Source organism: Coregonus clupeaformis, unplaced genomic scaffold (genome assembly GCF_020615455.1).
Source record: "Coregonus clupeaformis isolate EN_2021a unplaced genomic scaffold, ASM2061545v1 scaf0088, whole genome shotgun sequence".
Lineage (NCBI taxonomy): Eukaryota > Metazoa > Chordata > Actinopteri > Salmoniformes > Salmonidae > Coregonus > Coregonus clupeaformis.
The window spans coordinates 206,746-234,589 of record NW_025533543.1 but is presented as its reverse complement, the minus strand read 5'-3'; the positions used below and the strand labels follow the sequence as shown (position 1 = coordinate 234,589).

General features: G+C 42.5%; 2 protein-coding genes across 2 annotated transcripts in view; one reads left to right on the top strand and one right to left on the bottom strand.

Annotated features, from left to right (window-relative positions):
* Positions 1–151: 151 nt before the first annotated feature.
* Positions 152–26,780, bottom strand: LOC121574002 (GTP-binding protein SAR1b). The gene is made up of 7 exons (XM_041886495.2): positions 26,623–26,780; positions 4,477–4,552; positions 3,335–3,454; positions 2,736–2,801; positions 2,525–2,628; positions 2,045–2,176; positions 152–1,777 (listed from the first exon to the last, which is right to left on the bottom strand). Exons 2-7 carry the CDS (start codon positions 4,532–4,534, stop codon positions 1,661–1,663), a joined length of 597 nt encoding a protein of 198 aa, XP_041742429.1. The 5' UTR covers positions 4,535–4,552; positions 26,623–26,780; the 3' UTR covers positions 152–1,660.
* LOC121574001 (protein transport protein Sec24A) overlaps positions 13,329–27,844 on the top strand; it is a 36,116-nt gene continuing 21,600 nt past the window's right edge. The window contains exons 1-2 of the mRNA XM_041886493.2: positions 13,329–13,595; positions 13,870–13,962. The gene's annotated coding sequence lies outside the window, so the exon portion shown is untranslated. The remainder of the gene's footprint in view (positions 13,596–13,869; positions 13,963–27,844) is intronic.

Sequence of the window (27,844 nt, the reverse complement as noted above, 5' to 3'; positions counted from 1 at the left end):
TAAACAGTTTGAACATAAACTGTGTCTAATGTTCGCAAGTATGGCCCCATGGAATCCTTTATTGCAGTAACAGCAGAGAAAACGGTGGTGTCATTTCTAGTGAAAGTCAAGCGACTGAGCCACTCCAATAATTGTTGGTGACGGACCACTGTTAACCTGTTATTCATTGCAAACATTTATTTCAATTTATGATGCAAACAGAAAGTCTCTCCCTTATCGGAACAGCTCATGGAATATGAGAGAATAAAGAGACGCAAAGGGACAGAACAAAAAAAGTATTATGCGCCATTCCATTATGGTTCTTAAAAATAAAACAATTGAGATAAGCACTCAATTCTCTACATTGTAATTTGGCATTTGCTCCCTCGTGTTGTACTTCTGTAATGGTCCTTAAAAATAAAAATACACGGCATGCATAATAGTTGTTTTATAAATGCACATTGAACAAGGAAACCGCTTATTTAAAAAAAATCTATGTATGGTGGGCATGTACATTTTATATAGTCCCTTACAGGTTGTCGTTTGCCTATCCGTTCCCACTCGTGGACTATTCCTCATATCTAACTTGGTCAATGTATTCATCCCGTTCGGGTCTGCTCAGGGGAACTCATCTGTAAGATGGCTTTCTAACATTGTGCCAATCACTTTTTACTGCATGTTATCAAGCTATTTTCAATCATTTAATTCACAGTTAAATATCATCTTTCTGATCTTGTCTGCTAGCTAACAATTTCAACTTCGAACCTCAGACTCAAAGAGATGGTTATATAGCCAATAATTACTTTCCTTTTACTTCTTATGAATTAAAATGTCCCCTCCCATTGTGGTCCATGTTCCTTTCTACCATCTTCTCATGCCACTGCATGTGGACCCTGAGAGGTCCATGCTGCCTACAACCCTTTGGCCTACCTCCACTCATGTCTTGGAGCCTGGGACTAGTCAGTGCAGTGTTATTGAAATGTGATCCTCTTAAATGCCAATAAGTGACAACCTCCTAAGGAATTTAAGTGTTTCCAATACATTAATGTAGATCAATGCAGGGCTCTGGATAATATAAGAGTATGACACAGCCACATAAGGGTGAGTGCTGCTGTCTACATGACCACATTTCTTTCTATGTTTATTGAAATAATGTAAAAAATATATATAGGATGAAAAAAAAATACATGAATGAAACATGACGATTAAACACGAGTCACGTCTGCATGTTGTCTTTCCTGTTAAAAAAGTGTATTGCGACGTGTACAACTACTCAGCTCTGTCTCATTGCTCAAAATGTGCTGTAAGGGTACGGTGGGCCTATACCATTAGATTCATTTACAGATTGACAGTTATAATGCATTTATCACACCAACAGATGTCACTGGGGGAGGTGAAAAGATTGAAACAGAATAGAAAATATTCATCAGTTAGAATTTTTTTTAAACACTTCTGCACAATCGATGCTATGTTAATTCTCTTAGAAAAAGAGAGTAAAGAGGAAAAAAAGCCACAAAAAAAAAAAATGTTCCAGAGACCAATAAAAGTCTATTGGGTTCAAGTTGTACCATCTTTTCTGATAGCGGAGGCAGACTTTATAAACCAAACATGGGACTGAGTGTGGTGGCGGTGGTGGTAGAAGTGGGGGAGTCTCCCTATAGCGCCTCCTGCTGCCGGGGCTCTAGTCGATGTACTGGGAGAGCCAGCGGAAGCCCTCCCCGTAGCCCTGCCTCTTCAGCACGCTGCACATGAACAACTCCAGTGGTCTCGTGTTCAGCTCCTTCATTGGAATGTTGCCCTGGAGACCAGAAGAACAATGTCAGGGAACAACATTCAAATGCATGGTTGTTCTAACCACCTGTGGCTCTGTTTGTTTTTGTTCTTCCTTTGTTTTAAAAACCTTATCTATGTTAGAGGTATGCTTTTCAACTGGATACTGCTTTGGTTACTGTTAGGGCCAACAGTTTTCCAACATGACCTGACAAGGTGAAACTCGTGATTTGTTGTACAGTTCAGTTGTTGCACTGTGAGGAAAGAAAAGTGGGTGGCACAGTAATCTCCTCACCTTGCCTGTTGTCTGTCCATACAATCCAAACAGCTCACGCAGTTTCTCCTCACTGATGGCTTCTGGTCTGTCAATCTTGTTGCCGAGGACCAGGATAGGCACGTTTCCAATGGTCTCATCTGTCATTAGTGCCTGTGTGTACCACAGGACAGAGATGTATGGTTAGGTTATCACATTACTCCCCACCAAACATGTCATGATCTTAGACATTATCTACCCATTAAAGGGCAAGGCATGCCTTCATTTCAACAGACTAACTTTGAGCAGTTATCATGACTTTGGAAACGGTAAAGAAACCATTCTTTCATGGCACATATCCAAAGAAATCAGTACAAAACGGATTAACTGCTTATGAAAAGGCCATTTGTTGTTTCAATAGAACATATATGGTGGGTTTTAAATTGAAATGTGATAGTTTTCAGTCCCATTCATCTTATTCATGGGGCTTTTTCAATGTGGTTGTGAATCGATGATACTCACATCAAGTTCTGTTTTGGACTCAGCCAATCTCGGTATGTCCGCGCAATCCACAAGGAAGACTATGCCGTTGATGGCGGGGAGGTAGTTTTTCCACACTCTGCGAGCTGTTTGAAAACACGCACAAAGCAAGATAAATGATTGCAGTGCAGTTTTGCTGGGAACCACAAATCAACTTTCTCTCACACACAGACAGTCAGGCACACATACATACCTTGTGCATGGCCTCCAAGGTCAAAGGTGGTGAAGGTCATGCCAGCGATCGTCAGCTCTTCCGAGGCTGGTGGGTAAAATGGGTCATGGTTACATTGGGAAACTACTACACAAGCTCAGCCAATTGAGTAACCATCAAATAAGTAGGACAAGAGTAAAAGTAGCCAGTGCAGTGTTCATTTAGGCACTATTTTTTGGATTTAGTCTAGTCTTAGAAGATCATACTTGGATCATACTTCAACTACCTCAATTAGCCGGTGCCCCCGCACATTGACTCTGCACCGGTACCCCCCTGTATATATAGCCTCCCTACTGTTATTCTATTTTACTTCTGCTCTTTTTTTCTCAACACTTTTTTTGTTGTTTTATTTTTACTTTTTTTGTTAAAAATAAATGCACTGTTGGTTAAGGGCTGTAAGTAAGCATTTCACTGTAATGTCTGCACCTGTTGTATTCGGCGCATGTGACCAATACAATTTGATTTGATTTGATTTGTTGAACTATTAGGCCTGTTCATAAGCTGCCGTCTGTTCCCTTAGCTCTTTGATGGATACGTTTATAGAAAAATGATACAAATGTGACTATAAAATATCTACTCACTTGGATGTAAAGTTGGCACATGCTGTCCCAATCTGTCATCTTTGAGCATGTGCAGTAGCGTTGTCTTGCCAGCATTGTCCAGTCCAAGAAATACTAACTTGCCCGATTTCTTGTACAGTCCTAAAATGTAATTTAAAAAATATAAATCAAACAAATATTTTGGAAAGTTTTTTGCACATTAAAAACGAAGCTGCGACTTCCTATCACCTTTCCCTGTCAATAATTGTTGACTTTCCTTTGCCTAACAATGTATTCACAATGAAACCAAATCATTGGAAAGTCTAATAAATATTCTCAGCAACAAAATAAGTCAAACTTGAAAGTGTGGAAGTAACAAGTTAAGACTTGCTGTCAGGTATGCATAAACTATAGTGAACTAGCCTTTTTATCTAAGATTCAAAATACACTCCTGACCTGCACTACCAAACAAAACCAACAAGTATACCTACAGCACTGGATGAATGCCTGTCATTTCTATCCGAGTCAGCTCTTAGGCCTAGCCGTCATCATTACATTTACATTTTAGTCATTTAGCAGACGCTCTTATCCAGAGCGACTTACAGGAGCAATTAGGGTTAAGTGCCTTGCTCAAGGGCACCTACAGATTTTTCACCTAGTCGGCTCGGGGATTAGAACCAGCGACCTTTCGATTACTGGCACAACGCTCTTAACCACTAAGCTAACTGCCGCCCATCATTACTCAACACCACTAGAATATCAGCAGTACCTGTTTAACAAGGTAAGCAGGAGTGTCACCACGCCTCTCGGGTTATGAAAGCTAGCTATTGTCACAGAAACTAGAGGGCTCTGGAGAGGGAGGCTAAAGAGAGTGGTAGCAGCAGCCTCGTTTGTGTTTGACTGTAGCTTGGCAGTGGGCACACACTAAAACAACACCTAGGCCTAGTCCTATACTACTCAAATCATCAGCTACCACATTCAACCACTAGAGGGACAACATGGATTTCTAGGAACGACAGACAGTACCACACTTGTCATTCTTTAGAACAGGTGGCGATTGGGAAACCAAGAAATAAGAAACAGAAAAGGTATCAGTACTGAGTAGCTTGAGATACATATTCCTATACAAACCATTCAGAGGACAGTATTGAAAGTGTAATAGGTGATGTTTAGATAGTACTTACCTAGAAACTGCAGTACGCTACTGAAACCACTATAAATCCAATCAAATATGAAGGACATATCCGGAGCTGGTGAATCCTGTAAGACCGCAAGAACAGAGGCGATGAACAGGCATGCAAGAACAGTACATGCCAAAACGTTTGACTAATTACTTGGCTCTGTGATCTTCCTTAGACACAAAGAAAATAAAAAGATATAGGCCTCATGAAAGCTAGAAAACAACAGCAGTGTCCCCAATCTCAAATAACGAGATTGGTGCTTTCAAGACAACTGGGAACTCTGAAAAATATAAGGTCAAATCATGACGTCAGTGATGTTCCTGTCGGAAAGTCGGAGCTCTACAAAGAGGCCAGAGTTCCCGAGTTGGAATTCCGAGTTGGATGACCGTTAAAACTATTTTTCCCCAGTCTGAGCTTGTTTTAGTCAGAGTTCCCAGTTGTCATGAACGCACTGAAGTTGGAAGTCGGAGATCTCAGAGTTCCCAGTTGTTTTGAATGCGGCATGACCCAATAGTGAAGATATGGGCTATTAGTTATCCCGGATTCCAAAACTGTTAAATCTATATCAGGGATGGGCAACTTTGATGGTGGTTGGGGCCACAAAAAATCTAAACTCATCACGAGGGGCCGCAGTTGCTGTTTTACACATTTTGTCATACAATAAATATACAAAACATTAGGAACACCTTTCTTATATTGAGATGGTAACTGGTTTAACAATTACTTGACAGATAGAACTCAGTGTATTTACTGATGGTCTTAAATCAGATTCCCTGGATATTACAAAAGGTGTCCCGCAGGGGTCGATTCTGGGACCTGTAGTTTTTACAAGAGAACGACTAATCTTGATTTTTTTTAGAACAGATGCCGATTTTTGGTGGTCGAGGCCGATGGCCGATATTTTAGGCAGATTTTCAATATCATTAAATTTGAAAATGTTGACAACAAAATTTCCATAGAGACAGCCACGTATGCATTAACGCATACATTTTCAAATCAAAACAAATTACTTTTGTTTATACCAATATAACAATATATTGGTAATACAATTTTTTTAATGGTAAATCTCTTGATAAATCTGAACTGGTTCTCTAGCAGATTAGTAAAAATGTCTCAACCCATGTTCAAGAATGGCCCTTTTCCCTTTATTCAGATTACAACCGCTCACTTTCGGTTATTTGAAAATAAAATCTCAAAAATAGTTATTTTTAAAACAAGCCATAGAAAGTTGGTTGCAATTTCAGTTTAATCTACCAGGAAAGACAGAACAAATATTACAACATATTATGGGTAAACTCAAATATACTAATTGATTTGAAAAAATAACATTTTGGGAAAACATTTGAAAATTGTATAATCTTAGTAAATTATATCAGAAATAGGACTAGTGGAGTTGTCACACATGCAGCTAACACAAATATATGGTAATGTCTATTCTACTCAACATTACAACCAACAAATTGCAGCATTACTGCAAAAAATGGAAGAGGCAAGTGGAAGGTGGAAAAAGTAAGGAACTCGTCTGTCGGCCTGCATTAAAGACCAAAATTGGTTAAAGAAAAATGTGATAAAGTATACCAGTTTCATTTAAGGAACACAAAATTGACAGCTGAGCCATATAGACTGCAAAAAAGTTGGGAAGAGATTTGAGATGTACCGATTCCATGGCACATGGTTTATGAACTGATACACATAAGGACAACGGATTCAAAATTTAAGTTTTTCTATTTAAATTATACAAAATTATTGCAACCAATAGAATGTTATATATATGGGGGATACAACCATCACAGCTCTGCAGATTTAGCTGCAAAGAGACAATCATTAGACCATTTGTTTTGGTACTGTCCATATGTAGCTTGTTTTTGGTCGCAGGTTAAGAAATGGCTGAAGAATTGCAACATTTACCTGGAGCCAACTCTGCAAATAGCACTGCTGGGTGATTTGAAAAGTCCTAGTCAATCGATCAATAATATAATAATACTCTTAGCAAAAATGTTTATTTCATGTACAATCTTTAGAAACCATGAGAATAGAAAGGTTCAGAACTTTTGTGAAACATCACAGCGGAAAACTATATGGCAAATAGAAATCAAAATTGGATGGTCTTCAGAGATAGATGGGAGGGGTTGAGGGTAGCTGAAGGATGGGACTAAAAAACAAAGATAACTATTGTAAAATATACTGTGTCCGTAAAATGTATATGGTACGTAAACTGGAAGTAGAAGCCTAAGTGTTGTTGTCCATTAGTTTACTCCAATTAAGGGAGGGGTGGTAGGATTAGGGGAAAATAAAAGGAATATATACAGTGCATTCGGAAAGTATTCAGACCCCTTTACTTTTTCCACATTTTGTTACGTTACAGGCTTGTCCTAAAATTGATTAAATAGTTCCCCCCCCCCCTCAATCTACACACAACACCCCATAATGACAAAGCAAAAACAGGTTTTTAGAAATTGTTGCAAATTTATTAAAAATAAAACCGACATTTTAAATTTACATAAGTATTCAGACCCTTTACTCAGTACTTTGTTAAAGCACCTTTGGCAGCGATTACCGCCTCGAATCTTCTTGAGTATGACGCTACAAGCTTGGCACACCTGTATTTGGGGAGTTTCTCCCATTCCTCTCTGCAGATCCTCTCGAGCTCGGTCAGGTTGGATGGGGAGCGTCGCTGCACAGCTATTTTCAGGTCCCTCAAGAGACGTTCGATCGGGTTCAAGTCCAGGCTCTGGCTGGGCCACTCAAGGACATTCAGAGACTTGTCCCGAAGCCACTCCTGCATTATCTTGGCTGTGTGCTTGGGGTCGGTGTCCTGTTGGAAGGTGAACCTTTGCCCCCAATCTGAGGTCCTGTGTGCTCTGGAGCAAGTGTTCATTAAGGATCTCGCTGTACTTTGCTCCATTCATCTTTCCCTCGATCATGACTAGTTTCCCAGTCCCTGCCGCTAAAAAACATCCCCAAAGCATGATGCTGCCACCACCATGCTTCACCAGACGTGACACTTGGCATTCAGGCCAAAGAGTTCAATATTGGTTTCATCAGACCAGAGAATCTTGTTTCTCATGGTCTGAGAGTCCTTTAGGTGCCTTTTGGAAAACTCCAAGCGGGCTGTCATGTGCCTTTTACTGAGGAGTGGCTTCATTCTGGCCACTCTACCATAAAGGCCTGATTGGTGGAGTGCTGCAGAGATGGTTGTCCTTCTGGAAGGTTCTCCCATCTCCACAGAGAAACTCTAGAGCTCTGTCAGAGTGACCATCGGGTTCTTGATCACCTCCCTGACCAAGGCCTTTCTCCCCTGATCGCTCAGTTTGGCCAGGCGGCCAGCTCTAGAAAGAGTCTTGGTGGTACCACATTTCTTCCATTTAAGAATGATGGAGGCCACTGTGTTCTTGGGGACCTTCAATGCTGCAGAAATGTGTTAGTACACTTCCCCCAGATCTGTGCCTCGACACAATCCTGTCTCGGAGTTCTACCGACAATTCCGTCGACCTCATGGCTTGGTTTTTGTTCTGACATGCACTGTCCACTGTGGGACCTTATACAGACAGGTGTGTGCCTTTCCAAATCATGTCCAATCTATAACATTTACAACAGGTGGACTCCAATCAAGTTGTAGAAACATTGGATGATCAACGGAAACAGGATGCACTTGAGCTCAATTTCGAGTCTCATAGCAAAGGGTCTGAATACTAATAAGGTATTTCTGTTAGAATTCTTTTTTAATTAGCAAGAATTTCTAAAAACTGCTTTCGCTGTCATTATAGGGTATTGTGTGTAGATTGATGAGCGAACATTTAATTTAATCAATTTTAGAATAAGGAAGTAACGTAACAAAATGTGGAAAAGGGGAAGGGGTCTTAATACTTTACGAATGCACTGTATATATACACACACACTGAACCAAAATATAAAACGCAACATGTAAAGTGTTGGTCCCATGTTTCATGAGCTGAAATAAAAGATCCCAGACATTTTACATACACAAAGCTTATTTCTCTCAAATATTTTGCACAAATTAGTTTACATCCCTGTTAGTGAACATTTCTCCTTGCTAAGATAATCCATCCACCTGACAGGTGTGGCATAACAAGAAGCTGATTAAACAGCATGATCATTACACAGATGCACCTTGTGCTGGGGACAATAAAAGGCCATTAAAATGTGCAGTTGTCTCACAACACAATGCCACAAATGTCTCAAGTTAAGGGAGCATGCAATTGGCATGCTGACTGAAGGAATGTCCACCAGCGCTGTTGCCAGAGAATTGAATGTTCATTTCTCTACCATAAGCCGCCTCCAACGACACTTTAGAGAATTTGGCAGTATGTCCAACCGGCCTCACAACCTCAGACCACGCAAGCCCAGGACCTCCACATCCAGCTTCTTCACCTGCGGGATCAAATGGGACCAGCCTCCCGGCAGCTGATGAAACTGAGGAGTATTTCTGTCTGTAATAATGCCCTTTTGTGGGGAAAAACTCTGGAATAAATTGGCTGGGCCTGGCTCCCCCAGATGGTGGGCCTATGCCCTCCCATGCCCCTGTCTAGTCATGTGAAATCAATAGATTAGGGCCTAATTTATTTATTTCAAGTGACTGATTTCGTTATTTGAAATTGTTGCGTTTATATTTTTGTTCAGTATATTTTACATATAAAAAAAAAAAAATATATATATATATATATATATATATATATATATACACAGTGAGGGAAAAAAGTATTTGATCCCTTGCTGATTTTGTACGTTTGCCCACTGACAAAGACATGTTCAGTCTATAATTTTAAAATGGTAGGTTTATTTGAACAAAAATGTTATAAATTGATTTGCATTTTAATGAGGGAAATAAGTATTTGACCCCCTCTCAATCAGAAAGATTTCTGGCTCCCAGGTGTCTTTTATACAGGTAACGAGCGGAGATTAGGAGCACACTCTTAAAGGGAGTGCTCTTAATCTCAGCTTGTTACCTGTATAAAAGACAACTGTCCACAGAAGCAATCAATCAATCAGATTCCAAACTCTCCACCATGGCCAAGACCAAAGAGCTCTCCAAGGATGTCAGGGACAGGATTGTAGACCTACACAAGGCTGGAATGGGCTACAAGACCATTGCCAAGAAGGTGACAACAGTTGGTGCGATTATTCGCAAATGGAAGAAACACAAAATAACTGTCAATCTCCCTCGGCCCGGGGCTCCATGCAAGATCTCACCTCGTGGAGTTGCAATGATCATGAGAACGGTGAGGAATCAGCCCAGAACTACACGGGAGGATCTTGTCAATGATCTCAAGGCAGCTGGGACCATAGTCACCAAGAAAACAATTGGTAACACACTACGCCGTGAAGGACTGAAATTCTGCAGCACCCGCAAGGTCCCCCTGCTCAAGAAAGCACATATACAGGCCCGTCTGAAGTTTGCCAATTAACATCTGAATGATTCAGAGGAGAACTGGGTGAAAGTGTTGTGGTCAGATGAGACCAAAATCGAGCTCTTTGGCATCAACTCAACTCGCCATGTTTGGAGGAGGAGGAATGCTGCCTATGACCCCAAGAACACCATCCCCACCGTCAAACATGGAGGTGGAAACATTATGCTTTGGGGGTGTTTTTCTGCTAAGGGGACAGGACAACTTCACCGCAACAAAGGGACGATGGACGGCGCCATGTACCGTCAAATCTTGGGTGAGAACCTCCTTCCCTCAGCCAGGGCATTGAAAATGGGTCGTGGATGGGTATTCCAGCATGACAATGACCCAAAACACACGGCCAAGGCAACAAAGGAGTGGCTCAAGAAGAAGCACATTAAAGGTCCTGGAGTGGCCTAGCCAGTCTCCAGACCTTAATCCCATAGAAAATCTGTGAAGGGAGCTGAAGGTTCGAGTTGCCAAACGTCAGGCTCGAAACCTTAAGGACTTGGAGAAGATCTGCAAAGAGGAGTGGGACAAAATCCCTCCTGAGATGTGTGCAAACCTGGTGGCCAACTACAAGAAACGTCTGACCTCTGTGATTGCCAACAAGGGTTTTGACACCAAGTACTAAGTCATGTTTTGCAGAGGGGTCAAATACTTATTTCCCTCATTAAAATGCTAATCAATTTATAAAAATGTTGACATGCGTTTTTCTGGATTTCTTTGTTGTTATTCTGTCTCTCACTGTTCAAATAAACCTACCATTAAAATTATAGACTGATCATTTCTTTGTCAGTGGGCAAACGTACAAAATCAGCAGGGGATCAAATACTTTTTTCCCTCACTGTATATATATATATATATATATACACACTGCTCAAAAAAATAAAGGGAACACTTAAACAACACAATGTAACTCCAAGTCAATCACACTTCTGTGAAATCAAACTGTCAACTTAGGAAGCAACACTGATTGACAATACATTTCACATGCTGTTGTGCAAATGGAATAGACAACAGGTGGAAATTATAGGCAATTAGCAAGACACCCCCAATAAAGGACTGGTTTTGCAGGTGGTGACCACAGACCACTTCTCAGTTCCTATGCTTCCTGGCTGATGTTTTGGTCACTTTTGAATGCTGGCGGTGCTTTCACTCTAGTGGTAGCATGAGACGGAGTCTACAACCCACACAAGTGGCTCAGTTAGTGCAGCTCATCCAGGATGGCACATCAATGCGAGCTGTGGCAAGAAGGTTTGCTGTGTCTGTCAGCGTAGTGTCCAGAGCATGGAGGCGCTACCAGGAGACAGGCCAGTACATCAGGAGACGTGGAGGAGGCCGTAGGAGGGCAACAACCCAGCAGCAGGACTGCTACCTCCGCCTTTGTGCAAGGAGGAGCAGGAGGAGCACTGCCAGAGCCCTGCAAAATGACCTCCAGCAGGCCACAAATGTGCATGTGTCTGCTCAAAGCGGTCAGAAACAGACTCCATGAGGGTGGTATGAGGGCCCGACGTCCACAGGTGGGGGGTTGTGCTTACAGCCCAACACCGTGCAGGACGTTGGCATTTGCCAGAGAACACCAAGATTGGCAAATTCGCCACTGGCGCCCTGTGCTCTTCACAGATGAAAGCAGGTTCACACTGAGCACGTGACAGATGTGACAGAGTCTGGAGACGCCGTGGAGAACGTTCTGCTGCCTGCAACATCCTCCAGCATGACCGGTTTGGCGGTGGGTCAGTCATGGTGTGGGGTGGCATTTCTTTGGGGGCCGCACAGCCCTCCATGTGCTCGCCAGAGGTAGCCTGACTGCCATTAGGTACCAAGATGAGATCCTCAGACCCCTTGTGAGACCATATGCTGGTGCGGTTGACCCTGGGTTCCTCCTAATGCAAGACAATGCTAGACCTCATGTGGCTGGAGTGTGTCAGCAGTTCCTGCAAGAGGAAGGCATTGATGCTATGGACTGGCCCGCCCGTTCCCCAGACCTGAATCCAATTGAGCACATCTGGGACATCATGTCTCGCTCCATCCACCAACGCCATGTTGCACCACAGACTGTCCAGGAGTTGGCGGATGCTTTAGTCCAGGTCTGGGAGGAGATCCCTCAGGAGACCATCCGCCACCTCACCAGGAGCATGCCCAGGTGTTGTTGGGAGGTCATACAGGCACGTGGAGGCCACACACACTACTGAGCCTCATTTTGACTTGTTTTAAGGACATTACATCAAAGTTGGATCAGCCTGTAGTGTGGTTTTCCACTTTAATTTTGAGGGTGACTCCAAATCCAGACCTCCATGGGTTGATTCATTTGATTTCCATTGATAATTTTTGTGTGATTTTGTTGTCAGCACATTCAACTATGTAATGAAAAAAGTATTTAATAAGATTATTTCATTCATTCAGATCTAGGATGTGTTATTTTAGTGTTCCCTTTATTTTTTTGAGCAGTGTATATACACACACAAGTATGTGGACACACGCTCGTCCAACATCTCATTCCAAAATCATGGGTATTAATATGGAGTTGGTCCCCCCTTTGCTGCTATAAACAGCCTCCACTCTTCTGGGAAGGCTTTCCACTAAATGTTGGAACATTGCTGCGGGGACTTGCTTCCATTCAGCCACGAGCATTAGTGAGGTCGGGGCAATTAGGCCTGGCTCACAGTCGGCATTCCAATTCAGTGCAGGCCAGTCAAGTTCTTCCACACCGATCTCGACAAACCATTTCTGTATGGACCTCACTTTGTGCACGGGGGCATGGTCATGCTGAAACAGGAAAGGGCCTTCCCCAAACTGTTGCCACAAAGTTGGAAGCACAGAATCGTCTAGAATGTCATTGTATGCTGTAGCGTTGAGATTTCCCTTCACTGGAACTACGGGGACTAGCCCGAACCATGAAAAACAGCCCCAGACCATTATTCCTCCTCCACCAAACTTTACAGTTGGCACTATGCATTGGAGCAGGTAGCGTTCTCTTGGCATCTGCCAAAGCCAGATTCGTCCGTCGGACTGCCAGATGGTGAAGCGTGATTCATCACTCCAGAGAAGGTGTTTCCACTGCTCCAGATTCCAATGGAGGCGAGATTTACACCACTCCAGCCGACGCTTGGCATTGTGCATGGTGATCTTAGTGTTGTGTGAGGCTGCTCGGCCGTGGAAACCCATTTCATGAAGCTCCCGCTCTCTTGTGCTGACGTTGCTTTCAGAGGCAGTTTGGAACTCGGTAGTGAGTGTTGCAACCGAGGACAGACTATTTTTACACGCTTCAGCATTTGGCGGTCCCGTTCTGTGAGCTTGTGTGGCCTACCACTTCGCGGCTGAGCAGTTGTTGCTCCTAGACGTTTCCACTTCAAAATAACAACACTTACAGTTGACCGGGGCAGCTATAGCAGGGCAGAAATTTGACAAACTGACTTGTTGGAAAGGTGGCATCCTGTGATGGTGCCACGTTGAAAGTCACTGAGCTCTTCAGTAAGGCCATTCTCCTGCAAATGTTTGTCTATGGAGATTGCATGGCGGTGCTCGGTTTTATACAGCCGAATCCAGTAATTTGAAGGGGTTAACTCAGCTTCTCCCCTCCTATTTTTCTCTCCCTACACCCCTCCACAGGGAGCTCTGAACATCATTAAGTGCACCATACCCCAGCCCAAAGTCCAGCAGTTGTCTGTGGAGAAGCTGAGCAGAGAGGGGGCCTTCCTCATGGACACTGGCTCGGTTAGTAGCATGACCATGATGATGCATTTATTTGTTAGGGACAGATACAATTAAAACATTGACACATGAATAATCAAGTCTGATGCATTGCTCCATCATGCTTTAGCTTGCGCTCATTTACATGATGATGCTGATTTTATTGAGGAATGTTTTTCTGTCATTTGGCGTACAACCTAGATAGTGTTGCATATCTATCTACAGTGGATTTTTCTGAAGAAATGGACAGATGGACAACATGAACACAGTGTTGACTGACTTCTCCTTTCTCCATCAGGTGATCTATCTCTGGACTGGAAGAAACTGCAACCCCAACTTCCTCACACAAGTCCTGGGGGTCCCAAACTACGCTGCTTTGTCTCAGAACATGGTGAGGAACCTAAACACCAGCTCCCCTTTTCACTGTCTCTCTGAGCCCAGCTCCACTGCTCCTGTCAAGGTTCTGTATTGCTCACCAGGACCTCTGTGTATTATACTGTATTTACATGTGGTAGTTGTATCTCGTTTGACTTGCATCGTATCTACAGTATTTATGTTTAAGTTCTTCCACACCGATCTCGACAAACCATTTCTGTATGGACCTCACTTTGTGCACGGGGGCATGGTCATGCTGAAACAGGAAAGGGCCTTCCCCAAACTGTTGCCACAAAGTTGGAAGCACAGAATCGTCTAGAATGTCATTGTATGCTGTAGCGTTAAGATTTCCCTTCACTGTAACTACGGGGACTAGCCCGAAGCATCTGTAAAAATAGACTTTAGTTTCAGTATGACTCCCTGATAAACTAAAGGTTAAATAAAATATGATATGAGTGAGACTAACAAAATCAATGGGGGTCCCCCAACCGGTAATTCGACCATGATAACAAGTTTAGATTGCTGGCAACTAAACTAATTTAGCCATCTTAATTTTTTTTAGCTGGCATGGGCTAATTGACTGACATAAGAGGAAAAACTGCTGATGCACAACCAAATTTCAAAATTACACCTTGTGTATTCTACTATTCTAACTCACAGCAGTAAATTTAGACCCCGACTGAGTTCCCCCAAAGAATATTGGGATCCGAGGGCCTTCGGGCCACCAATTGCCCATCCCTGATCTATTATAATTCTAAGGGTTTGGCTATTTCTGGAACCAGGGGAAGCATCAGTGACACAGGCAAAGTAATATTGCATAATTAGGCTATTAGCCTATATTTGTGTTTCCAAAGGTAGACTAACAACAAATTATCCTAGTGTTTAGGTCTAGGACCTACAAGATTTTAGAATCCCTGCAATCTGAGTTCAGCATGTGGAACGTGGTGCTTGTCGGACATTTGCAAGGAGAGAGTCCCTCTTATCTGAAGGATTTAGCCACATGTGATAAGAACAATGACAATCAATGGCTCCCTTCAGGAAGTATTATCTTGTTCCAGTGGGAATCATTAGACAGAAGTACAGGCAGTTCAGACCAATGTTCACACAGTCTCTTTCCTAACAGCCAAGACCTGTGGTCATGAACATAGCCTCAATGGCACTGACTCAGAGCCTGCTGAAGTGGACCATTGGCCTTGTAAATGGATAATCCCAATCAGGTTTAGTTTGCTAACATTAGCCTATTGTACTTTCCATGACAAAATAACAAAGACATGCAAGGTACAAACCTAATGTCCTGCCCTAATCAATCTGACATGGAAAGGGTGCACAGGGAATGTTTTTAACTTTTTTGAAATACTTTGTTGAACTGAATATTTAACATGAACGATTTGACTAAACTAACAAACCAATGGCCATCTAAGAAAAAATCCTCTAAAATAACAATGTGCATGCAGCTTCTGTAACGCAAAATAAAATGCAATTCACACTCAAAAAGGTAGGCTACTCTTGAATATCTTATTCCCTTTCCTATTTTTCACTGTATCACAGGAAACATGCTCCCAAGACCTCTACATAAATACCTCCTTCAGTGAGCACTGAGCAGGTTCAAAAAATATATTTGAAAGAAAAAGAGGCCTCAGTGGCCTGGCTGGCTGAGTTGGTCATTTCACACCATAACACCAAGACTTTTGTCACAAAACTCGGACTCAACTGTCTCCCCGTCTAGTGTGGCACAATGTGCCAGGCAGGCTGGCTGACCTCTGACTCTAGTTATGCAACATGCAATCAGCTCCAGGGCTAAAGTATACGGGAGCCAAAGGTCAAGACCATGCAAATACAGCTGAACTACACGTCAGCAGGAGCTCTGCCCTTTGCCCTGGCTGCTGCTGACACACTGAGGTGGGCTGGAGGATCTATGTGTGTGACGTGATCCAGTGGAGGCAAATGATATACTGGCAAAATATCCGAATTGGGGTGCCTGTGTTAAAACACAGCCTAGTAAATACCCTACTCTAGAACAGTTTAGCAGGGAAGCTAGCATATATAGTAAAGATATACCACACCGGCTTCTAATATCTTCCAACTATCAAAGCAAGAGAGCAGAGCCCTACGCTAAACAACCACCTTGATTGTTTCAAGATGGCGGCCATATCATTCTGATTTTACATGATTACGTCAATGGATGCTCAAAACAGTTACAGCAGTAGTCGTCACACTGCACTGAGATACAATATAATAGTATTCTATGGTGTTATATAATGTTCAACTTAATTATGTTAATTCCCCTGAACATCAGTCCTTTTAAACATGTAATTGATCAATCTAAGCCCAACAATAATATTTAGAATTTACTGCATTTAGCCTAACCAAAACAAAATCAGAAAGTAGTGACACACCTCCTTAAAATATTGTATGATATTTCAATATTAAGGCCAGAGGGCAGTGAGGTGCAGGAGAGGAAGTGTACTTACAGATGATAGATACATTTACTTCCAGTAGGATGTGAGGCTCCCTGACAGATCTACCTGCTAGCCCAGCTGGCTCATGTTCTCACCTTGTTGCTAGAGCCTCTTAAATAGGAGGATGTGTACTCAACTCAAACATAACCTACAGGTTCTGACAGCTAGCAATAATTTACATGCACTGATCAATCAAGTCACTGTTTTCAGCTCAAAGCTTTCTAGCCCTAATAGAATTTGAGGTGAGAGCAGATTGCTCTATAAAAGCCATAGCTCCTATATAAGTCGGGGAAAGGTAAAGATACCATGAATAAATTCAGATTATAAAACAGGTTGTTTGGATGCTGATTGGATGATAGCAGGGAGTTATAGCACCACAATCTCTGAATTCTTCAGGTAACGCCTGTTAACAGTTCCATTAGATTTATCAATGCGCATCCACTGTCCCACAGCCCAGCCAGTCAATTTATAAACGTCATCTCCCCTGAAAAAAAGTGTCTAGACAATATTTCCCTATGCTACTAGGCTAACATTTGGGGTTTGTCTAAACCTTGCTGTCTGTTTCTGGGACCTGTGGAACAACATTAGTTTTTTTTTTGCCATGCATATGAACGCAACAAGACTGACAGCTTCTCTGAGCCAGGCGAATTCATTTATCAGGATCCTTATGAATGGATATATCCAAAGAAATGGCAATAGAAAAGAGATCAAAGATGGCGCCGGAGATGGAAATATTTTGTGTTATTATATACAGCCGGGAAGAACTATTGGAAATCAAAGCGTCGGTAACTCACCAGAACTACCAGCATTACGACCAGGAATACGATTTCCCCGAAGCAGATCCTTTGTTCACTCTCCCCAGAGCAATTGAACTAATTCCAGAGGCCGACCCAAAACATCACCGGCGGAGGAGAGGCACTCAAGGCTGCCTGCTGGTTCGACTTAGGAGGCGCGCACACCATCCACCACTTCTGAGTATATTACTCGCTAATGTTCAGTCTTTGGATAACAAAGTTGACGAGCTCAGGGCAAGGATTTCTTTCCAGAGAGACATCAGGGCCTGTAACATACTTTGTTTCACGGAAACATGGCTCTCTCGGGATACTCTGTCGGAATCGGTCCAGCCAGAGGGATTCTCAGTTCATCGCGCAGATAGGAATAAATCTCTCTCCGGGAAGCAGAAGGAAGGATATGTGTGTTTCATGATTAACGACTTATGGTGTAATTGTAGTAACATACAGAAACTAAAGTCCTTTTGTTCACCCGACCTAGAATACCTAAATCAAATGCCGACCGTATTATCTCCCAAGATAATTTTACTCCGTTATAGCCACGGCCGGTTATATCCCCCTCAAGCCAATACCATGACAGCCCTCAAAGAACTTCACTTGACTTGACTTTATGCAAACTGGAAACAACATATCCCGGGGCTGCATTTATTGTAGCTGGGGATTTTAACAAAGCAAATTTGAGGACTAGGCAGCCGAAGTTCTATCAACATATCGACTGTAATCCTCGCACTGCTAAAAACACTGGACCGCTGTTATTCAAACTTCCACGATGCTTACAAGGCCCTCCCCCGCCCTCCATTCGGCAAATCTGACCATGACTCCATTTTGTTTCTCCCTTCCTATAGGCAGAAACTCAAACAGGAAGTACCCGTGCTAAGGACTATTCAACACTGGTCTGACCAATCGGAATCCACGCTTCAGGACTTTTGATCACGCGGACTGGGATGTGTTCCGGGTAGCTTGCGAAAATTATTTAGACTAATACACCGATACGGTAACTGAGTATATCAGGAAATGTATAGGAGATGTCGTACCCACTGTGACTATTAAAACCTACCCTAACCAGAAACCGTGGATAGATGGCAACATTCGCGCGAACCACTGCATTTAACCATGCCAAGGTGACTAGGAATATGGCAGAATACAAACAGTGTAGTTATTCATTCAGCAAGGCAATCAAACAAGCAAAACGTCAGTATAGCGACAAAATGGAGTCGCAATTCAACGGCTCAGACACGAGACATACAGTTGAAGTCGGAAGTTTACATACACTTAGGTTGGAGTCTTTAAAACTCGTTTTTCAACCACTCCACAAATTTCTTGTTAACAAACTATAGTTTTGGCAAGTCGGTTAAGACATCTACTTTGTGCATGACACAAGTAATTGTTCCTACAATTGTTTACAGACAGATTATTTCACTGTATCACAATTCCAGTGGGTCAGAAGTTTACATACACTAAGTTGACTGTGCCTTAAAAAAGCTTGGAAAATTCCATAAAATGATGTCATTGCTTTAGAAGCTTCTGATAGGCTAATTGACATCATTTGAGTCAATTGGAGGTGTACCTATGGATGTATTTCAAGGCCTACCTTCAAACTCAGTGCCTTTTTGCTTGACATCATGGGGAAAGCAAAAGAAATCAGCAAAAACCTCAGAAAGAAAATTGTAGACCTCCACAAGTCTGGTGCATCCTTGGGAGCAATTTCCAAACACTTGAAGGTACCACGTTCATCTGTACAAAACAATAGTATGCAAGTATAAACACCATGGGACCACACAGCCGTCATACCGCTCAGGAACACCATCCCAACCAAGAAGCACGGGGGTGCAAGCATCATGTTGTGGGGGTGCTTTGCTGCAGGAGGGACTGGTGCACTTCACAAAATAGATGGCATCATAAGGAATTATGTGGATATATTGAAGCAACATCTCAAGACATCAGTCAGGAAGTTAGAGCTTGGTCGCAAATGGGTCTTCCAAATGGACAATGACCCCAAGCATACTTCCAAAGTTGTGGCAAAATGGCTTAAGGACAACAAAGTCAAGGTATTGTAGTGGCCATCACAAAGCCCTGACCTCAATCCTATAGAAAATGTGTGCGCAGAACTGAAAAGGCATGTGCGAGCAATGAGGCCTACGAACCTGACTCAGTTACACCAGCTCTGTCAGGAAAGCAATGGGCCAAAATTCACCCAACTTATTGTGGGAAGCTTGTGGAAGGCTACCCGAAACGTTTGACCCAAATTAAACAATTTAAAGGCAATGCTACCAAATACTAATTGAGTGTATGTAAACTTCTGACCCACTGGGAATGTGATGAAATAAATAAAAGCTTAAATAAATCACTCTACTATTATTCGGACATTTCACATTCTTAAAATAAATTGGTGATCCTAACTGACCTAAGACAGGGAATTTTTACTACGATTAAATGTCAGGAATTGTGGAAAAACTGAGTTTAAATGTATTTGGCTAAGGTGTATGTACACTTCCGACTTCAACTGTATGTGGCAGGGTCTACAGACAATCACGGACTACAAAAGGAAAACCAGCCACGTCGCCGAGACCGACATCGTGCTTCCGGACAAGCTAAACACCTTCTTCGCCCGCTTTGAGGATAACACAGTACCACCGACGCGGCCCGCTACCAAGGACTGTGGGCTCTCCTTCTCCGTGGCCGACATGAGTAAAACATTTAAACGTGTTAACCCTCGCAAGGCTACCGGCCCAGACGGCATCCCTAGCCACGTCCTCAGAGCTTGCGCAGACCAGCTGGCTGGTGTGTTTACAGACATATTCAATCTCTCCCTATCCCAGTCTGCTGTCCCCACATGCTTCAAGATGGCCACCATTGTTCCTGTACCCAAGAAAGCAAAGGTAACAGAACTAAACGACTATCGCCACGTAGCACTCACCTCTGTCATTATGAAGTGCTTTGAGAGACTAGTCAAGGATCATATCACCTCTACCTTACCAGCCACCCTAGACCCACTTCAATTTGCTTACCACCCCAATAGATCCACAGACGATGCAATCGCCATAACACTGCCCTATCCCATCTGGACAAGAGGAATACCTACGCAAGAATGCTGTTCATTGACTACAGCTCAGCCTTCAACACCATAGTATCCTCCAAGCTCATCATTAAGCTCAAGGCCCTGTGTCTGAACCCCGCCCTGTGCAACTGGGTCCTGGACTTCCTGACGGGCCGCCCCCAGGTGCTGAAGGTAGGAAACAACACCACTTCGCTGATCCTCAACACTTGGGCCCAACAGGGGTGCATGCTCAGCCCACACCTGTACTCCCTGTTCACCCATGACTGCGTGGCCAAGCACGCCTCCAACTCAATCATCAAGTTTGCTGATGACAACAGTAGTAGGCTTGATTACCAACATTGACGAGACAGCCTACAAGGAGGTGGTGAGGGTTCTGGGAGTGTGGTGCCAGGAAAATAACCTCTCACTCAACGTCAACAAAACAAAGGAGACAATCATGGACTTCAGGAAACAGCAGAGGGTGCACCCCCCTATCCACATCGACGGGACCGCAGTGGAGAAGGTGGAAAGCTTCAAGTTCCTTGGCATACACATCACTGACAAACTGAAATGGACCACCCACACAGACTGTGGTGAAGAAGGTGCAACAGAGCCTCTTCAACCTCAGGAGGCAGAAGAAATGTGGCTTGGCACCTGAAACCCTCACAAACTTTTACAGATGCACAATTGAGAGCATCCTGTCGGGCTGTATCACCACCTGGTACGGCAACTGCACCACCTGCAACCGCAGGTCTCTCCAGAGGGTGGTGCGGTCTGCCCAACGCATCACCGGGGGCAAACTACCTGCCCTCCAAGACACCTACAGCACCCGATGTCACAGGAAGGCCAAAAAGATCATCAACGACATCAACCACCCGAGCCACGGCCCGCTATCATCCAGAAGGCGACGTCAGCACAGGTGCATCAAAGCTGGGCCCGAGAGACTGTTAAATAGCCTTCACTAGCACATTAGAAGCTGCTGCCTATAGACAGACTAGAAATCACTGGCCACTTTAAGAAATGTAACCCTAGCCACTTTAATAATGTTTACATATCTTGCATTACTCATCATATGTATATACTGTATTCTATACTATTCTACTGTATCTTAGTCCATGCCGCTCTGACGTCGCTCGTCCATATATGTACAGTGGGGAGAACAAGTATTTGATACACCGCCGATTTTGCAGGTTTTCCTACTTACAAAGCATGTAGAGGTCTGTAATTTTTATCATAGGTACACTTCAAATGTGAGAGACGGAATCTAAAACAAAAATCCAGAAAATCACATTGTATGATTTTTAAGTAATTAATTTGCATTTTATTGCATGACATAAGTATTTGATCACCTACCAACCAGTAAGAATTCCGGCTCTCACAGACCTGTTAGTTTCTTTAAGAACCCCTCCTGTTCTCCACTCATTACCTGTATTAACTGCCCCTGTTTGAACTCGTTACCTGTATAAAAGACACCTGTCCACACACTCAATCAAACAGACTCCAACCTCTCCACAATGGCCAAGACCAGAGAGCTGTGTAAGGACATCAGGGATAAAATTGTAGACCTGCACAAGGCTGGGATGGGCTACAGGACAATAGGCACAGAGCTTGGTGAGAAGGCAACAACTGTTGGCGCAATTATTAGAAAATGGAAGAAGTTCCAGATGACGGTCAATCACCCTCGGTCTGGGGCTCCATGCAAGATCTCACCTCGTGGGGCATCAATGATCCTGAGGAAGGTGAGGGATCAGCCAAGAACTACACGGCAGGACCTGGTCATTGACCTGAAGAGAGCTGGGACCACAGTCTCAAAGAAAACCATTAGTAACACACTACGCCGTCATGGATTAAAATCCTGCAGCGCACGCAAGGTCCCCCTGCTCAAGCCAGCGCATGTCCAGGCCCGTCTGAAGTTTGCCAATGACCATCTGGATGATCCAGAGGACGAATGGGAGAAGGTCATGTGGTCTGATGATACAAAAATAGAGCTTTTTGGTCTAAACTCCACTCGCCGTGTTTGGAGGAAGAAGAAGGATGAGTACAAACCCAAGAACACCATCCCAACCGTGAAGTATGGAGGTGGAAACATCATTCTTTGGGTATGCTTTTCTGCAAAGGGGACAGGACGACTGCACCGTATTGAGGGGAGGATGGATGGGGCCATGTATGACATCGACCCGAAACACACAGCCAGGGCAACTAAGGAGTGGCTCGTAAGAAGCATCTCAAGGTCCTGGAGTGGCCTAGCCAGTCTCCAGACCTGAACCCAATAGAAAATCTTTGGAGGGAGCTGAAAGTCCGTATTGCCCAGCGACAGCCCCGAAACCTGAAGGATCTGGAGAAGGTCTGTATGGAGGAGTGGGCCAAAATCCCTGCTGCAGTGTGTGCAAACCTGGTCAAGACCTACAGGAAACGTATGATCTATGTAATTGCAAACAAAGGTTTCTGTACCAAATATTAAGTTCTACTTTTCTGATGTATCAAATACTTATGTCATGCAATAAAATGCAAATTAATTACTTAAAAATCATACAATGTGATTTTCTGGATTTTTGTTTTAGATTCCGTCTCTCACAGTTGAAGTGTACCTATGATAAAATTTACAGACCTCTACATGCTTTGTAAGAAGGAAAACCTGCAAAATCAGCAGTGTATCAAATACTTGTTCTCCCCACTGTATATATTCTTAATTCATCCCTTACTTAGATTTGTGTGTATTGGGTATGTGTTGTGAAATTGTTAGATATTACTGCACTGTCGGAGCTAGAAGCCCAAGCATTTCGATACATCCACAATAATATCTGCTAAACACGTGTATGTGACCAATAAAATGTGATTTGATTTTAGAAACAGAGGTAAAACAAATGAAAGTGCACATAGCTTGCCGTCATTTCAGCTGCTTGATATTTGTTAGCTTCAGTTGGCAAGCTAGCAAAGGAGAAGTAGCTAGCCTGCATAGCTACATGTCAATGATTTGTTTAGCATAGCAACAATTGCAAATGCAATGGATAGAATTAACGACCAGACCATAGATGGGTTAGCTGACAACGTCAGGAAAATGATGTGAGCGCTACCATGGGGCAGAAGTCAGCGTGTTGTGATTCTGGATGGCCACATCGCTAACAAGAATGACAAGAAACTGCCATGTGGCTCGTTTCATCTTGTTCTTGATACCATGTCTTGTTTTGACAGATTTCATGTCAATGCTAATATGGCTCAAATTCGCTAGCTAGCTAACCAACAACTATAAGGATGTATTTCAGAGGAAACAAGTGCTCATTGTGCAAATGTATTTATATTTTCAATAAACATTGGAGACGAAATATAGCTTACATGTTGTCAACAATCTAAGCCAACCCTGTCTGTTTTTCCTCAGTTGTGCACGCGTCGGTTTTGTTACTAAACAACCAACCCGTCTATTTGGCTAGCAACTTGCAAATCTGAACTAACGACTGGCTTTTGCCCAGACTATTTTGCATGGTGGAAGGATGAAATAAAACGAATTTACTCAATGTAATGTTTTTAATGAAAACATTAATATTTTAACATGTTGGCAACCGTTTTATAAAAGCAATAAGGCCCTCGAACCCAGGAATTATCAAGAATAACACCCTCTAAGGGCTTTTTCCCCGGCCCTTGGCTTTGCCTCAGGCCTAAGAACAGCCTTTAGTCGGGAGTTATTCACACAATAATTCCCAGGTTCTCATGCCTTATTGCTTAAGTATGTATATTTCTTATCAAACTAATATGAAACATTTAACAGCCGTGGCTATAATCAGAAGACAAAAGGCAGTTGCATAGTGTCAGATACTAAATATATCCATTTCAAATGCCCACTAATTAATAGTAGTTGTCATAACATTGTTGATCTCACTCCTATCTAATCAATCTATGATGTAATCAATCATTTAAAAGTAGGGGGTGATTTTCAATATATGACCAATAGCATTCAATATAGAGGAGAATCCAGAGATATAAAAATGTATTTTGACTGATTTAGTTATTTCTAGTTTGATGACTAACATTACTAGAAGAGGTTATTACCGTATCAACATGTCAGACTGTCAAAAGTAAAAGACAATTTCTGGCTAAAAGGAATTGGGTTCAACATTGCATAAGTACCGAGCACTACACACAAGAATTCACCAACTCACACACAATCAAATGAATCTCATGTCACATACCTATTGAGTTTGATTTTATTGACTCCAAAAAATAAAAATTCAGCTCCAAGGTGTCTGTGTCATAGCTATCAGATTTTAACGGCATAATGGGATGCTCCATTAGCCGCTACAGGATAGGTACTGTTTGAATTTAGAAAATGTTTCATTATTAAAATAAATAACTTTTTTGCTCCATTAAGTAATCCAACAATATGTACATTGCCATGTCTATTTCAAATATTCTCTCACCCCAAAGTACCGCATGTCATGACACTCACCTGTCTCGATCAATTAGATTTTAAATAGACAATATGCGCTGTACACATTGGTGGATTACTTCATGGAGCAAAATATATATATATTTTAATAATGGAGCATTTTCTAAATTCAAACGAACCACCTGCAACTGGATACAGACATTTTAGAAGATACATGTTTGGCCGAATCGAGAACGTAGATACTGTAGTAGTATCGCCAAGTTAAGGTTGGTCGAAAATTACTTGTGTTATGCCAAACAGTACCTATCCTGTAACAGCTAATGGAGCATCACGTTAGCCCGTTACAATCCGCTAACTAGCTGTGTCATTAACACATCAGTGTAATTGATGGTGCAAAATCACCATGAAGACCATGAAAATCACCAAAATCACCATGAAGACAGCCTATAGGGAGGCAGTCAGAGACCTGGCCGTGTGGTGCCAGGACAACAACCTCTCCCTCAACGTGACCAAGACAAAGGAGATGATTGTGGACTACAGGAAAAAAAAGAGGACTGAGCACGCCCCCATTCTCATCGACGGGGCTGTAGTGGAACAGGTTGAGAGCTTCAACTTCCTTGGTGTCCACATCACCAACGAACTATCATGGTCCAAACACACCAAAACAGTCGTGAAGAGGGCACGACAAAGCCTATTCCCCCTCAGGAGACTGAAAAGATTTGGCATGGGTCCTCAGATCCTCAAAAAATTATACAGCTGCACCATCGAGAGCATCCTGACTGGTTGCATCACCGCCTGGTATGGCAACTGCTTGGCCTCCGACCGCAAGGCACTACAGAGGGTAGTGCGTACGGCCCAGTACATCACTGGGGCCAAGCTTCCTGCCATCCAGGACCTCTATACCAGGCGGTGTCAGAGGAAGGCCCTCAAAATTGTCAAAGACTCCAGCCACCCTAGTCATAGACTGTTCTCTCTGCTACCGCACGGCAAGCGGTACCGGAGTGCCAAGTCTAGGTCCAAAAGACTTCTCAACAGCTTCTACCCCCAAGCCATAAGACTCCTGAACAGCTAATCATGGCTACCCGGACTATTTGCACTGCCCCCCCACCCCATCCTTTTTACGCTGCTGCTACTCTGTTAATTATTTATGCATAGTCACTTTAACTCTACCCACATGTACATATTACCTCAACTAGCCGGTGTCCCCGCACATTGACTCTGCAACGGTACCCCCCTGTATATATAGCCTCCCTACTGTTACTTTATTTTACTTCTGCTCTTTTTTTTCTCAACACTTTGTTGTTGTTTTATTTTTACTTTTTTTGTTAAAAATAAATGCACTGTTGGTTAAGGGCTGTAAGTAAGCATTTCACTGTAATGTCTGCACCTGTTGTATTCGGCGCATGTGACCAATACAATTTGATTTGAATTTAGCAACGACCACTATGGCCAGTTGGCTAGCTAACGTTTTAAAGCAAAACTGAAGGACAGCGAGCTGTGAAAGTCACAAATTGTAATATTACGTTTAGCTGGCAGCGGAGGCGAAGTTGGTTTTGTTCACATTTAGCTAACTAGTTAACATTAAAATCTAGCTAACGTTGACATACACACGTAAATTGCCATAATGATTGGTTGGCCCTCTTGCTATCTTAGTGCATCTGAATTCATAGATACGTGTCATTAGCATCGAGCTAGTAGAGGGAGGGAGTTAGCTAACGTTAGCTGTATTGGCATTAACGGCGAAGCAGTTTGTTACAACTACAGAAAATGTTTCAAGGTAGTAATTCACATACTAGTAATGGGCCTAATGTAAGGTTACCACATTATGTTTCAAAATAATACAAAACGTTAGCTAACTAACGTCAGCAGCAAACTACCTACACAATTTGTTTTAGGCTTCCTGCTCAAATAACGTTAGCATAAAGCTAACTAGCAGTGTTACCGAACGTTCAAATAAACTAACACTGTCGCAAACCCCATATTTAAAATAATTAATGCGAACACTTACCCGTTAGCTATCTAAGTGTAGATCAATTGACTAAATATATTTGCTCTTAAAATCATGAAAATCGGCCTTGTGGTCAAATGAGAGCCAGCAATTCACGTCTTCCACTCCACCTTCGTGTTTTGTTAGAGAGCCACGACACAGAAATGGCTGTCCTCAGGCCTAGCCGCTTCCTGTTTATGTTTCATTATCATCTTTCCGGTAGGGGAACAAAAAGGTTAACAAAGTTCGGCTCTCCTGTAATGTAAAGGTGTTAATACAGAAAACATTTCATTGAAATACTCATGTTCATCAGGCCATATTGTACAAACTATCTGATGGGGCAGTTTGTATGTCCATATTTCTGATCTGAACAAGAACGACTTCCAGTCCAAAATATTCAACTCCAGCAAAAATCCCGCTAGAGAAACGTATTTATTAAAACGTTAAGCATTAGTCTGGTTTTATATAAACTCATTTTATTTGTAAAAGCCAGTCTGTCACCGTGTATTGAACTGATCCTACGTTTTTGTACTCAAACATCAAAGGAAGCGAAGACAGTACACATTTGTGCGCGTTTCACTGTTTCTAGTACTCTAGAAATCCACTATGCACAGGAAGTGCCACGTGTACCAACTGCGCATGCTTGAGGAGGTTTACGTTGAGCCTGCTGGGTGGACTAGATTGTATACAGTTTATGTCAGAATGGACTTTTCGTAGAATTTACGCAGCAGGGCCCAGATTCACAAAACCTTAAGAATAAACGTATTCTTAACTGCCATTTTTTCCCTTAACTATAGACTAAAGAAAATTAAGAAAAGTTGCTATTCCTCTAAGGTTCTTGGAAATTTTCTTGCGCTATTTCTTATGTTTCTTCTTAAGCATAAAGTTACGAAGAAATTAGATTCTTGAAAAATGTTCTTAATTCCAAAATAGCTAAACCCTTGTCTTAAACTCAGGGCAGTGAGAGAAAAATCTTATTAAAGCAATTGAACATATTGAATTAACTCACAAACTTCATCTGAAAGTTTCAGTATTGATTATTTTAAACCCAAGAACATGTTTTAGAACAGTGATCTCAGTACAAAATATGCTAACATGACTGCCATTGCTAGCTAAATAACTAGCTAAAACGGTTGCCTGGTAACAAACATCTTAATAAGATTCGTAAGAAGATATTTGAAAAGCTCGTAAGAAAATCATAAAATCTTAAGATATTGTTGAGGAATCTTATTAACTTCTTTTT

What these genes read in the sequence shown, in the direction of transcription:
- LOC121574002 (XM_041886495.2), bottom strand. Translation starts at nt 4,534, where the DNA reads ATGTCCTTCATATTTGATTGGATTTATAGTGGTTTCAGTAGCGTACTG. An exon ending in TAGCGTACTGCAGTTTCTAG is followed by an intron (nt 3,455 to 4,476) that starts GTAAGTACTATC and finishes ATTACATTTTAG; the next exon opens with GACTGTACAAGAAATCGGGC. An exon ending in ATGGACAGACAACAGGCAAG is followed by an intron (nt 1,778 to 2,044) that starts GTGAGGAGATTA and finishes TCTGGTCTCCAG; the next exon opens with GGCAACATTCCAATGAAGGA.